The sequence below is a fragment of the Emydura macquarii genome, unplaced genomic scaffold (assembly GCF_026122565.2).
Source record: "Emydura macquarii macquarii isolate MOO-44397 ecotype Brisbane River unplaced genomic scaffold, CSIRO-AGI_Emac_v2 contig_3401, whole genome shotgun sequence".
Taxonomy (NCBI): domain Eukaryota; kingdom Metazoa; phylum Chordata; order Testudines; family Chelidae; genus Emydura; species Emydura macquarii.
In genome coordinates, this window is record NW_027133538.1 from 861,457 (window position 1) to 873,652 (window position 12,196).

The 12,196-nt window shown below is 54.6% G+C and overlaps 1 protein-coding gene across 1 annotated transcript; it reads left to right on the forward strand.

Annotated features, from left to right (window-relative positions):
* Positions 1 to 1,423: 1,423 nt before the first annotated feature.
* LOC137144212 (C-signal-like) lies at positions 1,424 to 7,389 on the forward strand. Its single transcript, XM_067534424.1, has 6 exons — positions 1,424 to 1,803; positions 2,326 to 2,377; positions 4,126 to 4,310; positions 6,030 to 6,188; positions 6,563 to 6,682; positions 7,153 to 7,389. The coding sequence occupies exons 1-6, from the start codon at positions 1,657 to 1,659 to the stop codon at positions 7,264 to 7,266; spliced, it is 777 nt and encodes a 258-aa protein (XP_067390525.1). The 5' UTR covers positions 1,424 to 1,656; the 3' UTR covers positions 7,267 to 7,389.
* Positions 7,390 to 12,196: the final 4,807 nt, after the last annotated feature.

Genomic DNA, 12,196 nt, shown 5'->3' on the forward strand with positions numbered 1-12,196 from the left:
ACATGAGGTGTGATGATGTAAACCTGAACCTCCAGCCTTCGTCTTTCTGTCCCATTTTATAGGGAAAAGACCCCATGTAAGTCTATGGGTTTTTGCTCTGTCATGCTGCAACTGCATTTTTGGTGTGATCTTTAATCACCCACATTTTTGCAAGCCTGATCAGGTTTTGTCCTTTGAAATGGGCTGGCTCCAGAGTTATCAAGATGGTCTCCTCTTCGGCCAATTGATTATCTTCAGTCCTTTCTTCTTCCCTCAAATAGTTTAAGTGAGGCTGGTGTTTTCTTCGTCTGTTTTGACATCCCTTACTCAGACCAATTGTTCATTCGCTCTCCCTGTCTACACCCACCTCAATTGCTCAGCCATTCACACTCCAATCACTCAGTGCAAACTCCTAGCTGAAGAACTTACATATTATTTTTAAAGCAAACATTATTTCATTTTTGACAGTGTCTTTTACAATTGAAAGTAAATATATTACATTTCACAGTGTAGCTTTTTATACTTAAAATAAGGTTTTTACAAATATATTGAAAGTGAGTAAAATTAACAGATAAAATGGTCTTAAAACAAATAGACATAGAAAGTAAGTGAACGTTTAAAAGGGTAAAACAATAAGAGTTAGTTGAGGTTTTAACTTTTGATTAAAGTTACAGTGTGTCAGGCTGAAGTGCCTTTTGGTAGGAAGGGGCGGGGGGGAGGGGGGGGCGTGTTTGTGGCTCTGTTCTTTCATGTATTTTTCAAAGACAAGATTTGGCCAACGCTGGCAATGCTCCTACTAATGCAGCCCAATATGCTGTTAGCCTTCTTGGCAACCAGCGCACGCTGTTGGCTCATACCCAGCTTCTTATCCACTGTCACCCCCAGGTCCTTTTCTGCACAACTGCTGCCTAGCCTGTTGGTTCCCAGTCTGTAGCTGTGCATGGGATTTTTCCATCCTAAGTGTAGGACTCTGCACTTGTCCTTGTTGAACCACATCAGATTTCTTTTGGCCCATTCCTCCAATTTGTCTAGGTCACTCTGTATCCTATCTCTGCCCTCCAGGGAATCTACCACTCCCCCTAGCTTAGTGTCATCTGCAAACTTGCTGAGGGTGCAATCTACCCCATCCTCCAGATCATTAATCATTAATAATTATAACAGATAATTTCTGTGTCAAACCCCCAGCAGCCAGTTGTAGGTGCTCGAGTCAGGGGAGCCAAGAATTAGTTTAACCATTGAATATTTACTTGCTCAAATTCTTATCTTTTCAGTGAGAGATTCCAAACCCTGCCTAGTTTGAAGGTCACCCCTGAACCTGCACAAACCCTTCTGATCCCTGCAGCATTCTGGCAGCCTGCCCACCTCCCAGTCATCTACTTTTCTGCTCTTCACAGCTCCCCCCCTCTGGAGAGCTGCTCATTGTGCCTGAGAACGTAGCAAGCTGAGCTCCTCCAATCCATAGTAACTCCTCTACCCCTGCAGGGAGGATTGGCTTAGCTTCTGTTGATTTTACTCTGCAGAGCAGGCTCCAGCCATGGACTGGAGCCAAGAGTCCTTGGTGTAGAATCAGGGAGGTGGACTTGTGTAACCCCAGGTGCAGGGAGAGTGGGGGCTATAACTAGCGCAGCTCTCACTGAGCGAGGCTCTGCGAGCTGGGGCAGAGGCAGGTGAGGAACCATGCCCGGATTTAATGTCCACAGCGTTCTGGTGACTGGGGCCAATCGGGGAATTGGCCTGGAGCTCGTCAAGCAGTTTCTGGAGAAATCAAACCCACCCAAGTGGGTTTTTGCAACCTGCCGGGACCCAGAGGGAGTACGAGCGCAGGTGAGAACGGGGCAAGACGGGCGTAGTTAGCTGTACCTGGGCGAGGGGCTTCCAGCTGCACGGCACTTGGAGCCAAAAAGAACAGGCCCAAGCAGGAGAGGATTTCAGACCCTGCTCCAGGCTGACGCTGCCCGGCGCACAAGGCAGCCGCGCTGGATGGAGGGGGCTGGGGATGAGCTCTGCACAGGACACATGCAAAGCTAGCAGAGCACATTGAGGGAGGGCAGGGAGCAGAGGTGTGTTACTGACACCTGCATTGCCTTGTTCCTTTTCTCTGAAAGGGGGACGGGGAAATGGTTCGTGTCCCTGACTCGGTCGCAGCAAGTTAGACGATGGTGTCTTAAACACCCAGGACACAGACTCCTCCTGCAGACCCCGAAAGCCAGGGCAGGATGCTGCAAGTCAAAGCAATAAGACAGTGACTGGGCCCTGGGTCATAGCAGGCAGCTGGACTCTGCTGGGCCTCACTATCCCCGGGGGCTGGGACCTCTGTCAATAACCACTGACTTTATTCCTTTTCAGGAATTACGGAACTTGGCGTCCAGGCATCCAAACCTGGAGATTGTTGCGCTAGGTGGGTGCACTGCCCTGGGCCCAGAGACCTGAGACTCTCTTGCTCTGGGTCACATTCTTCCCCATTCCCCGTCCCCCTCCTGCTCTAGGAGTTAGCGAAGGGGAGGGCACCCAGCCCCCAGCAGAGCGACTCCCAGCTCTCCCACGTCTCGCCCAGGCAGCGCAGGGTTGGCCAGGAGAAAGCCCAGGTTTGGTTCTCGGTATTTGCAGATTGCCTGGCATGCCCCCATGGCCAGACTGGCAAGGGTGCACCGATCACCATGTGCGCCCCTCGTGTGCCGGACTGGTTGGGAAGGGGAGATTGTGGCTCAGAGCCAGAGGGTGGGTTGGCTGGCTGGGGCAGACCCTCCCTGTGCCCTGTGGGAACCTGGCTGGTTTTGGTCTTACCAGGGCTCTCTCTCTACAGGAGACAAATTTGCTTTGGAGCCAGGGAACCAATTTCAGGAGCAGGGGCCTTTGGATGGCAGTGGCCAGTTCTGCTAGCCCTGGGGACGCCTCCCGTGGGGTGGGATAGGGGGAACCACTCCCAGCTGGGAGTCCTGCCAGGGTCAGATTAACAAACTAGGCCCATGGCTAAGGCCCAAATTCATGGGGGCAGCCCAGGCCCAACCAGTTGCCTGCTCATCCTGCTGCTGGGGGGCAGCTCACGTGATGGAGGGGGGCCAAATTTGGGTGAGTAGCATAGGGTCACAACACCACTCCGGTTTGGCCCGGCCACCTGGCCCTCACGGTGAGCCAGCCCCAGCAGCTCCGTGGCCCGGCCAGCCTGGCTGCGGGCCATACGGCAGCTTACTGCGTTCACAAGAAGAGCGTGGCCCCTCCCCCCCGGGCTCTGCAGCTGAACCAAGAGCGCTATTTGGAGCTGCAGCCACGGGTCATGCCCCATGTGCAGGGCATGGCAGCGTGGCTGAGCTTGCAGCAGGTCTCCCTCTTTGCTCTCAACCTAAGCCACGTGCCCGGCACCTGCTTCCCGCACCGAGCCCTTTATGCAGCTCCGCAGCAACGCAACGCAGAGACTCGGGGACCAAACTGCCTGAGCCGGTTCTGGCAGATTACCTCCTGCTAGTGGCGCACCCCTGGCCTTTGGGACCCAGCGTGTCCGAGGGCAAATGGCAGAGAAGAGAGCGTCCAAGGGATCTGGCTCAGAACAGCCAGTGTCGGCTGGCAGAGCTGGTCCCAGGGGTTGGCAATGAGAACACTTTAAAACTGGCCTTTTCTCCATTGAGAACATTTCGGGGTGAAAATCTGTTGGCTTTTCTGACAATCCCGCTGACGTTTTTATCGAGCGCTTTTGTTGAGCCAGTTTTTCCCAGTCACCCTAAAATGCCGATGGGGTCTTGGATAAAAAGAAACGCTGCTTTTTTTTAAAAGTTTTTGAAAAAGGACCCCTTGGTTTGCTTGAAATGCTGCCATCGGCACCTTCTACCCTAAAGGGGGTTTTCATGCTTTGAAGTGGGCTGGGCGTGGGCAAGCCCCCGCTGGCTCTGAGGGCAGATTTCAAACGTTGCTCACCGGCAGCCGGAAGATCCTCTTCTACTACCCCCCTGTCCCTATACAGCCGCCCCGCTGCTCCCCCTGGTTTCACTCTCTGCTGTTGACACTATCTGCCCTGCCGGGGCCATGACTCCGGGTGTCTAATATCTCCCGGGTTGTTAGCACCGCTCTGTGGAGCAGACTGGGCTGCACGTCTCCAGGTGCGGTCCCGAGTGGAGGAACCAGGCCCCTGACCCCCCTGCTCTGTCTCTGTAGAAGCCACTGACCCAGCCAGCATCAAGGCAGCAGCAGGCAGAGTTGAGTATCTGAAAGGCTCAGGGCTGAATCTGTTGATAAACAACGCTGGGATAGTGAGGGTGACTACGCTAGAGTCTGAGACGCCGGAGGACATGTCCTTGGTGTACGCCACAAACGTGATTGGACCTATGCTGGTGAGCCAGGTAAGGGCCCTGGCACAGGGCACATTGCCAGCTGCACCGGGGGTCTGGCAAACAGTCCCAAAAGAGTGGCTAACAAGCGTGGCTGGGGCGGGGTTCCCTCCTGTGCTGCATGCACTTGTTGCCTGTTCGTTTCTGTCTAAGCTTTTCATCCCCCAGCTGCTGCCCTTTCAACTGCACTAGGCCCCCAGTCCTCTTCGAGGTGCTTTGTGTCAGTAACTGGATGTGGCCAATTGAACCATTTAGAAATTGGGTCTAAAGTGGCTCAAAGGCCCCAGGCACCAGATAGCAGAGCAGGGGGCTCTCTGCGGAGAGATGGCACTTCAAATCTCTCTTCCTTTCTCCCCCAGGCCCTCCTTCTCCTTCCCCTCTCTTGTCACCTGCCCCCACTGGGAAGCTGCTGCTTTCTCCCTCCCACTGGAGCCCAAGACATGCTGCTGGACAGGATGGGAGTGGGGGATGGGCATGAATAATTTTTGGAGAGAAGGTCCCCCGTGGGCACCCGGGGATCTGTGCATGGGTGCGACCCAGCCAATCAGATCGTGAACAGTTAGCATCCCCAGCCAGACTGTTCCAGATACTCCAGACGAACAATTCACCAGAGGTTAAGGCTGCCCATACAACCTTAACTCTGCCCTGCTGGACATGTGCCTTACAGGATGACTTTCGGTGACACGGTCACTTGTTATCACTCCAAAAGAGCAATATAACTACAACTTTTCCTGCACCCGTAGATCCCTGTGGCAACATTCCCCCGTCTTTTATATGCACACTCATGCCATTGTTGGGCTGGCCTGCTCTATCTTTATGGCCTAGGTCTGGGGTTTTCAAAGGTGTCAAAAGGAGATGGACACACAAATCCCATTGACAGTCAGTGAAATTTGGGCATCTAAATCCCAACCTTCCACTGTCATAAGTTGTCTCTGAAGTGCGTTGGACAAGGAAGTTAACCATGAAGCTGTCTTCACTCTGATTTATACCATACATGCCCACAGGTTTTTCACTATTACTCTTATACTAAGTGTAGGATTTGTAGAAGCAAATTGTATTGGCCTGATGATGCTCTTAATACCTCAGGGCTAAAATGCCCCTTGACTTGGAGGGAAGCAGAGTTAGGCCACAACTGCTGCATTTGATCATCCCACACGATTTCTGCAGCACGCTGTGTGAGTACAGCTCAGTGTGCTACAGTAGGAAACACCATCCAAGCAATGAGTCAGGGCCGCTGTCTAGCACAGAGAGGGCGTGCACACTCTTGCAAGATGCTACCTGCAGAGCTCCAAGGGGTAGGGAAATAGTGCATGATACTGAGGGGGTGTCGACGCGAGGAGCCTGCCAACACAGTGCAGACATGTACAACAGTGAAGGAGGGGTTCTTCCGTCACTGCCATCAAACCACCACTCCGCACTGGGTTGTCTTAACTCCCTTTTCACCCTTTCTATTGGAAACACAGGGCTGGGAACTGGCGCCCCCGGTCACCGCCAGCAAGGGCAGAATGGGATTACCCAACCCCGAGAAACCATCCTTTAAACCTGGCCCGATGCCAGGACTCGTAACAGGCTGGAGGGCCAGGAAGCGAGCAATGGCCCAGGAGCAGTGTCTGTAGGGAGGGGGAGATTGATGCAGCTGGTGCTGAGCAGCAGGACCTGCTTCAATTAAAATCAGTCTGCTGGTGATGAGAGGAATGACCTCGGGGGTGCTCCTTTCTCTCCTCCCCACAGGCCTTTTTGCCCTTGCTGAAGAAGGCTGTCCAGCAGAGCACTCAGACAGGACTGAGCTGCAGCAAGGCGGCCATTGTCAACATCTCTAGCGATGGCGGCTCCATCACGAATGTCTTTGCCTGGCATTTGGGGCACGTCGTCTCTTACCGGTGCAGCAAGGTAGGGGCGGGCGCTCAGCAGAGCACGAAGTCCCGCTGGTTCCATGTGTTCCTCTACAGCAAAGGGGGAAAAAAGGTCTTCCTTGCCCCTGAGGTTTGCCCCCCAGATTTGACCTGCCGGGCCAGTCTCACTCTGCTGCCTTTAATCAGAAGCCCGGCCTGCAGGTCACATGAGGTTCGGCCGCCTCACTTTGGAGCAAGGCTCCGGGCCATGCAGATGTGCCTGTGGATGGCGGTGACATAGTGAGCTGCTGCTGCAATCAGCGTCCTCGAGCACACAATCCCATACTGCAGCTTGCCTCCCCTTTCTCCTGGGGGGATGTCCCCGCCCTCCCCCACGCGTTGCTGTCTCTGCTGATGGCGTCTCACTCGCAGGCTGCTCTGAACATGCTCACCAAGTGCCAGTCCTTGGGGTACGCAAGCGACGGGATCCTGAGCATCGCTGTCCATCCTGGCTGGGTGCAGACTGACATGGGAAATGCATCCTCACTTCAGGTAAGTGCCTCGCTGGGAGAGGCCAGGCGTAGCCCCATGTCATGGACAGGGGTCATAGTTACACTGGAGGGAGCCTGTCGCCTTGTCACCATCCCCCCTCATATCGATGACACTCCTTAGGGGGCCCTCATCTCAGCGAAGCAGTCGGCAGAACCCAGCTCCCTGGGGATTCAGTGCCAGGTCCTCGGCGTTGGGTCCCAGTTCTGCTGATTCCTTCAGCGCTCAGCATGTTCTGGCAAACCCTGCAGAGCTGCTGCCATGGGGAGCTGGTTGTCCTGGGCACCTGTTTATTGATGGAGTCGGGGTTGGCCCTGTGTTGAGCCAGGAGTTGGACTAGATACCTCTGAGCTCCCTTCCAACCCTCCTCTTCTATGATGCTACTATTACTGTCTGCACGGCTCTGCCCAAAGACCCTGACCCATCCCCCGGCCATGCCATGCGCCTCCCCCTCTCTTCTTTGTCCTGTGCAGGCACCACTGACGGTGGATGCGAGTGTCCGAGGGATCCTGAACGTGCTCACCTCACTCTCCGAAAAGGACAATGGGACCTTTGTGGACTGGGAAGGGAAAGTTCTTCCCTGGTGAGACGCCCGCCTGACCACGTGACAGGAGCCCTGGCCAGGCCATTACAGTGACCGTGCCGTCAGCCATTCCCATGTCCTCAATAAACCCATTGTTCTAACACAGCAGCCCTGCCTGAGCCCTCCCTGACCTGGCCTGGCCGCCACAGGCAGATGTTGTAGCATTTAGCCAGCCTGAAAGCTGGGCATGTTCTACCCTCCTCAAGCCAACAGAGCAGAAAGGCCTTGACCCTTACCACAGGGGCCGTGCCCGGTGCCAGGAGCCTGGCGCGTGAAATAAGTGCTGCCCAGCACACGGAAGGCAGCAGTATCCAGGTGGTCAGGAGGCTAACAGAGCTGGGTTCAAATTTCCCGCTGAGAGACTCAGAGACACCAAGCGGGCTGCAGGAGCCAGTGAAAGGCTGGGACAGGGCTGGGAACCCTTGAGAGCAAGCTAAGCGAAGGTAATGGAGATCAGAGCTGGCTAGGGCAGTGCCAAGGCTCCCTACTACAGCAGACATGGGTGGCTGGAGCGAGACCAGGAGCTGCAGGCAAAGCTGCCCACGAAGGCGCTTGGCCTGTGGTCGTGCCTATCAGCTGTCGCCTCCCCCTCAGCAGAATCAGCGTGCTCAGTGTTCACTCCAGGCTGAGACCTCGGCAGGTTGGGAGCTCCTGATCACCAAAAAACACGGCCAACTCCCCCGCCTCCCTCTCTCAGCTGCATGCCCCCAATGCAGAGGGCCGGCATCCTCTCAACACAATCAGTGAGACGGGGAGGGAGGGAGGCTTCAGTAGCAGCTAGTGAATCGCCCAAAGGCCAGGTGCACAGTGGACGTCACCTCGGCAGAGGGTCTCTCCAAGGGAAGGGTAGGAAATGAGCACAGGGCCCAAAACCATGGGCCACAGTCAGGGGTTCCCCGCGCAGAGCTGGGCAGCAGGGAAGACTTGGAAGGCCTGTTGTGGGGGAGGCACTCAAACCAAGTATCCTCGCCAGCTACAGCACTGAGAAGAGCATGCGTCCATCTGGAACCATAACATCACCCCACACAGCCATGGAGGGCACTGAGCCTCCCCTTGCAACCAGAGACAGGACAGGGAAGCACAAGGCTCAACACCCAGACGGTGACCAGGAGAGTGGGCAGGGGACAGGGGGGATGGAAGGCGTCAAGCAGGCTGGTGCTATTCAGCAGTTACAGTGTATTGACTGGCATGGTGCCCAGGCCCTAAAGAGGCACGGAGGGACATGCCAATGAACACCCGCCAAAGCCCGCCAAAGCCAGAGGGGTCAGGTGGGAGGAAGTGAGCTGTGCACGAGAAAACCCTACAGCCCCAAAGGGCGCCAGCATTTGGAAATGGGAAGGAGTGAGTCTCTGGGGTGGGGGGGGGCATCAAAAGGCTAGAGATGCGGAAGGAGCAGGGGAGAGTGCCAGGGAGCTGGAACCTGAAAGGACAAGAGGGTGGCTTGGTGGTGCAGTGCCGGAACTGGGAGGGCACTTCGTTTTAGCTGACACCAAGTCATCTCCCTCAGTGAATCGCTAGACCCCTTTTACAAGGGGACAGAAATAAAAGGGAGAAGGCAGGTTGGCAGGGCCACTGGGAAATGGTGGGAGGGTGGGATAGTTAGAGCAGGGGAGAGCACATGCACATCATCACATGCAGAGGAATCTGGGAAGTGAAGAGAAGAGATGCGAGACAGCAGTGGGAAGGCACAGCAAAGCTCAGACATGCTGCATGGACTGGAACACTGTTATACTTAGAAAAGACTAGCAGGATCTTATTCAGGGGGACAAGGCAACACGCCGCGTTTATTGTACATGTAAGAATATCAAAAAGCTGTCACATGCGAACCCAAGAAGTTCTGCAAGCTGGTGTGATATAATTACCAGTCCTTTTATGTGTTGCTCGAGCCAGCCTAGTGGCCAACTAGGCTGGGCATGAGGAGGGAGCCAGGCCTCTGTCAGTCATGAATCCGATGCTCCAAGCTGACAGTTGCAGAACAAAACCCAACATTTCCATGTTCTTACCCCATCTTTTATAGTTACTGGCTCTCATGTAAGTCTGTGGGCCTTGCTGTGTCATGCTGCCTCCAGGTTCAGTATGGTTGTTAATCACCAACTAATTGCAAGCGTGACTATTCTCTTATTTCTGTATTTTGTCTGTTCCCAAAGTTGATCCTTCTGTACTTTAGAGTCATTTATCTGCACTTTAGGGTCCTTGATATGCATTCTGTGGCACTCAGGGTCAGGATGGCAGTCCTTACTTACCCTCTCTGTTGTCAGAGCAGTTTAGGTTGGCGTCTCTTTATGCCCTGCACATACATTCCTCACTCACACACACAAAGAGAATTCATCAAGATATTTTTAGGTTCATTAGTACATGTTTCAGGAAAGAGCTCACTTCAAGAAACTAACAAGACAGAGTTCACTTATGCCACACTATACCATTGTCGTAACAGTAAAGTAAAAATTGATATCTACCTCTATCTCACTTATACAATAAAACAAGGAGTCTATATCTGATTCATTTGCACAGCTCCTGAGGCTGGCTCACAACACAAGAATGGATATAAACTGACCTTCAGGAAGTATAGACTTCAAATTAGACGCAGGTTTCTAACCATCAGAGGAGTGAAGTTCTGGAATAGCCTTCCAAGGGGAGCAGTACGGGCAAAAAACATAGCTGGCTTCAAAACTGAGCTTGATAAATTTATGGAGGGGATGGTATGATGGGACAGCATAATTTGGCAATTGACTGATCTTTGACTACTAGGGGTAAATATGCCTGTGGCCTGTGATGGGACATTTGATGGGGTGGGTTCTGAGTTATTATAGAAATTCTTTAGGCAGGACTGCCGGGTGGGGTCTCAATCGGACCTTATCTTTATAGAAAACCATGTAGGGGGGCTCTGAGGTCAATGCTCTTATCTCGGAGACCCTCCTAGCCGATGTAATGGCCACCAGGAAGGCTACCTTCCAGGAGAGGACGAGCAGCGGGCATGTAGCCATGGGCTCAAACGGGGGTCCTGTCAACATGGTGAGGACCAGGTTCAAATCCCAGGGAGGCACCATGTCGCGGACCTGTGGGTATAGCCTCTCCACCCCCTTAAGGAATCTAACTGACATGGGGTGGGAGAATAGCGACCGCCCATCCATCGGCTGGTGGAATGCCAAGATGGCCGCCAGGTGCACCCTCAGGGAGGCCAGTGCTAGACCCTGGAGCTTTAGATGGAGGAGATACTCCAAAATCGCCTGTATGGGCGAACAGCTCAGTGGGATACCCCGGGACTCCACCCAACAGGTAAAACGCTTCCACTTGGCCCAGTACACCACCTGAGTGGAAGGTTTTCTGCTGCCCAGCAGAACCCATTGGACCTGTGCAGAGCAGGCTCTCTCTCCTTCCGTCAGCCACAGAGTCTCCATGACGTCAGGTGGAAGGAGTCCAAGTCCGGGTGCAGCAGGCGACCCTGGTCCTGGGAGAGCCTCGGGAGTGGGATCGGCGTGGCGATGGACAGGTCGAGCAGCATGCTGTACTAGTGCTGCCTTGGCCAAGCTGGCACAATCAGTATGATGTCTGCTCTGTCCCTCTTGATTTTCAAGAGGACTTTGGGCAGGAGCGGGATGGGGGGAAACACGTACATGAGGGTCCCCGTCCAGTCTAGAAGAAACGCGTTGGAGAGGGAGCCCGGCTCGCGACCTTGGAGCGAGCAGAACCTCGGGCACTTCCTGTTCCAGGACGACGCAAACAAGTCCAGTTGGGGAACCCCCCATTTGTGGAAAATGGAAGTCACCACCTCCGAGTGCAGTGACCAGTTGTGGCGGGGTAAGAAAGACCTGCTGAGGCGGTCCGCCTCATTGTTCCTGACCCCCGGGAGGTGAGAGGCAGATATGTGGAAGTCGTGCCTCACCGCAAAGTCCCAAAGCCGAGTAGCCTCCTGGCAAAGAGCTGAGGAGCGCGCTCCCCCCTGTCTGTTCATATAGAACATGGCCGCCATGTTGTCCATGAGGACCTGAACCATTCTGCCCCTCAGGAACCTGAGGAAGACCCTGCAGGCCAAGCAGACTTCCCTGAGCTCCTGGACATTGATGTGAAGAGCCCTCTCATCTGGCGACCAGAGCCCCTGGGTGCTCAGGTCACTGCTGATGTGGCTCCCCCTCCCACATCTGAGGCGTCCGTAATCAGGGTCACTGAAGGAGCCACATCTCTGAAGGGGACACCCCTCAGAACCTCCCCCGGTTTCCTCCACCAATCCAGGGAGGACAGTACCTGGGTGAGAACAGTGACCACCCTGTTCAGCGAATGTCTGGCTAGCACGTACACCAAGGCCAACCACCCTTGGAGAGGCCTGAGCTTGAGGCGAGCCAGCCTCACCACATACGTACATGCCACCATATGTCCCAACAGCTGAAGGCAGTGCCTGACTGTCGTCGTGGGGGACCTGTGTAGATCAGTGATTATGGCGGCCATGGCCTCGAAGCGAGGCTGTGGGAGGAAGGCTTTGGCCTGGGTGGCATCCAGGGTGACTCCGATGAAGTCTATGCACTGCACCGGGGTGTGGACTTCTGCTCGTTGATGAGCAGCCCCAGTCTGGTGCATGTGGCGCAGGTGAGTGCCAGGCTGTTCCTCACATGGGCCCTGGACCTGCCCCGGATCAGCCAGTCATCCAGGTTTGGGAATATCTGGACCCCTCTGCAGCGCAGGTGGGCCGCTACCACCGCCATGCATTTCGTAAAGACCCTGGGGGCGGACGAAAGGCCAAAGGGCAGAGCCAAAAACTGGTAGTGGCAGCCAGCTACCACAATCATGAGGAACCTTCTGTGACCGGGGAGGATAGTAATATGAAAATAGGCATCTTTGAGGTCGAGGACAGCATACCAGTCCCCTGGATCTAGAGCGGGAATGATGGAGGCTAGGGAAACCATGCGGAACCTGATGCGTCTGATGAACCTGTTCAGACG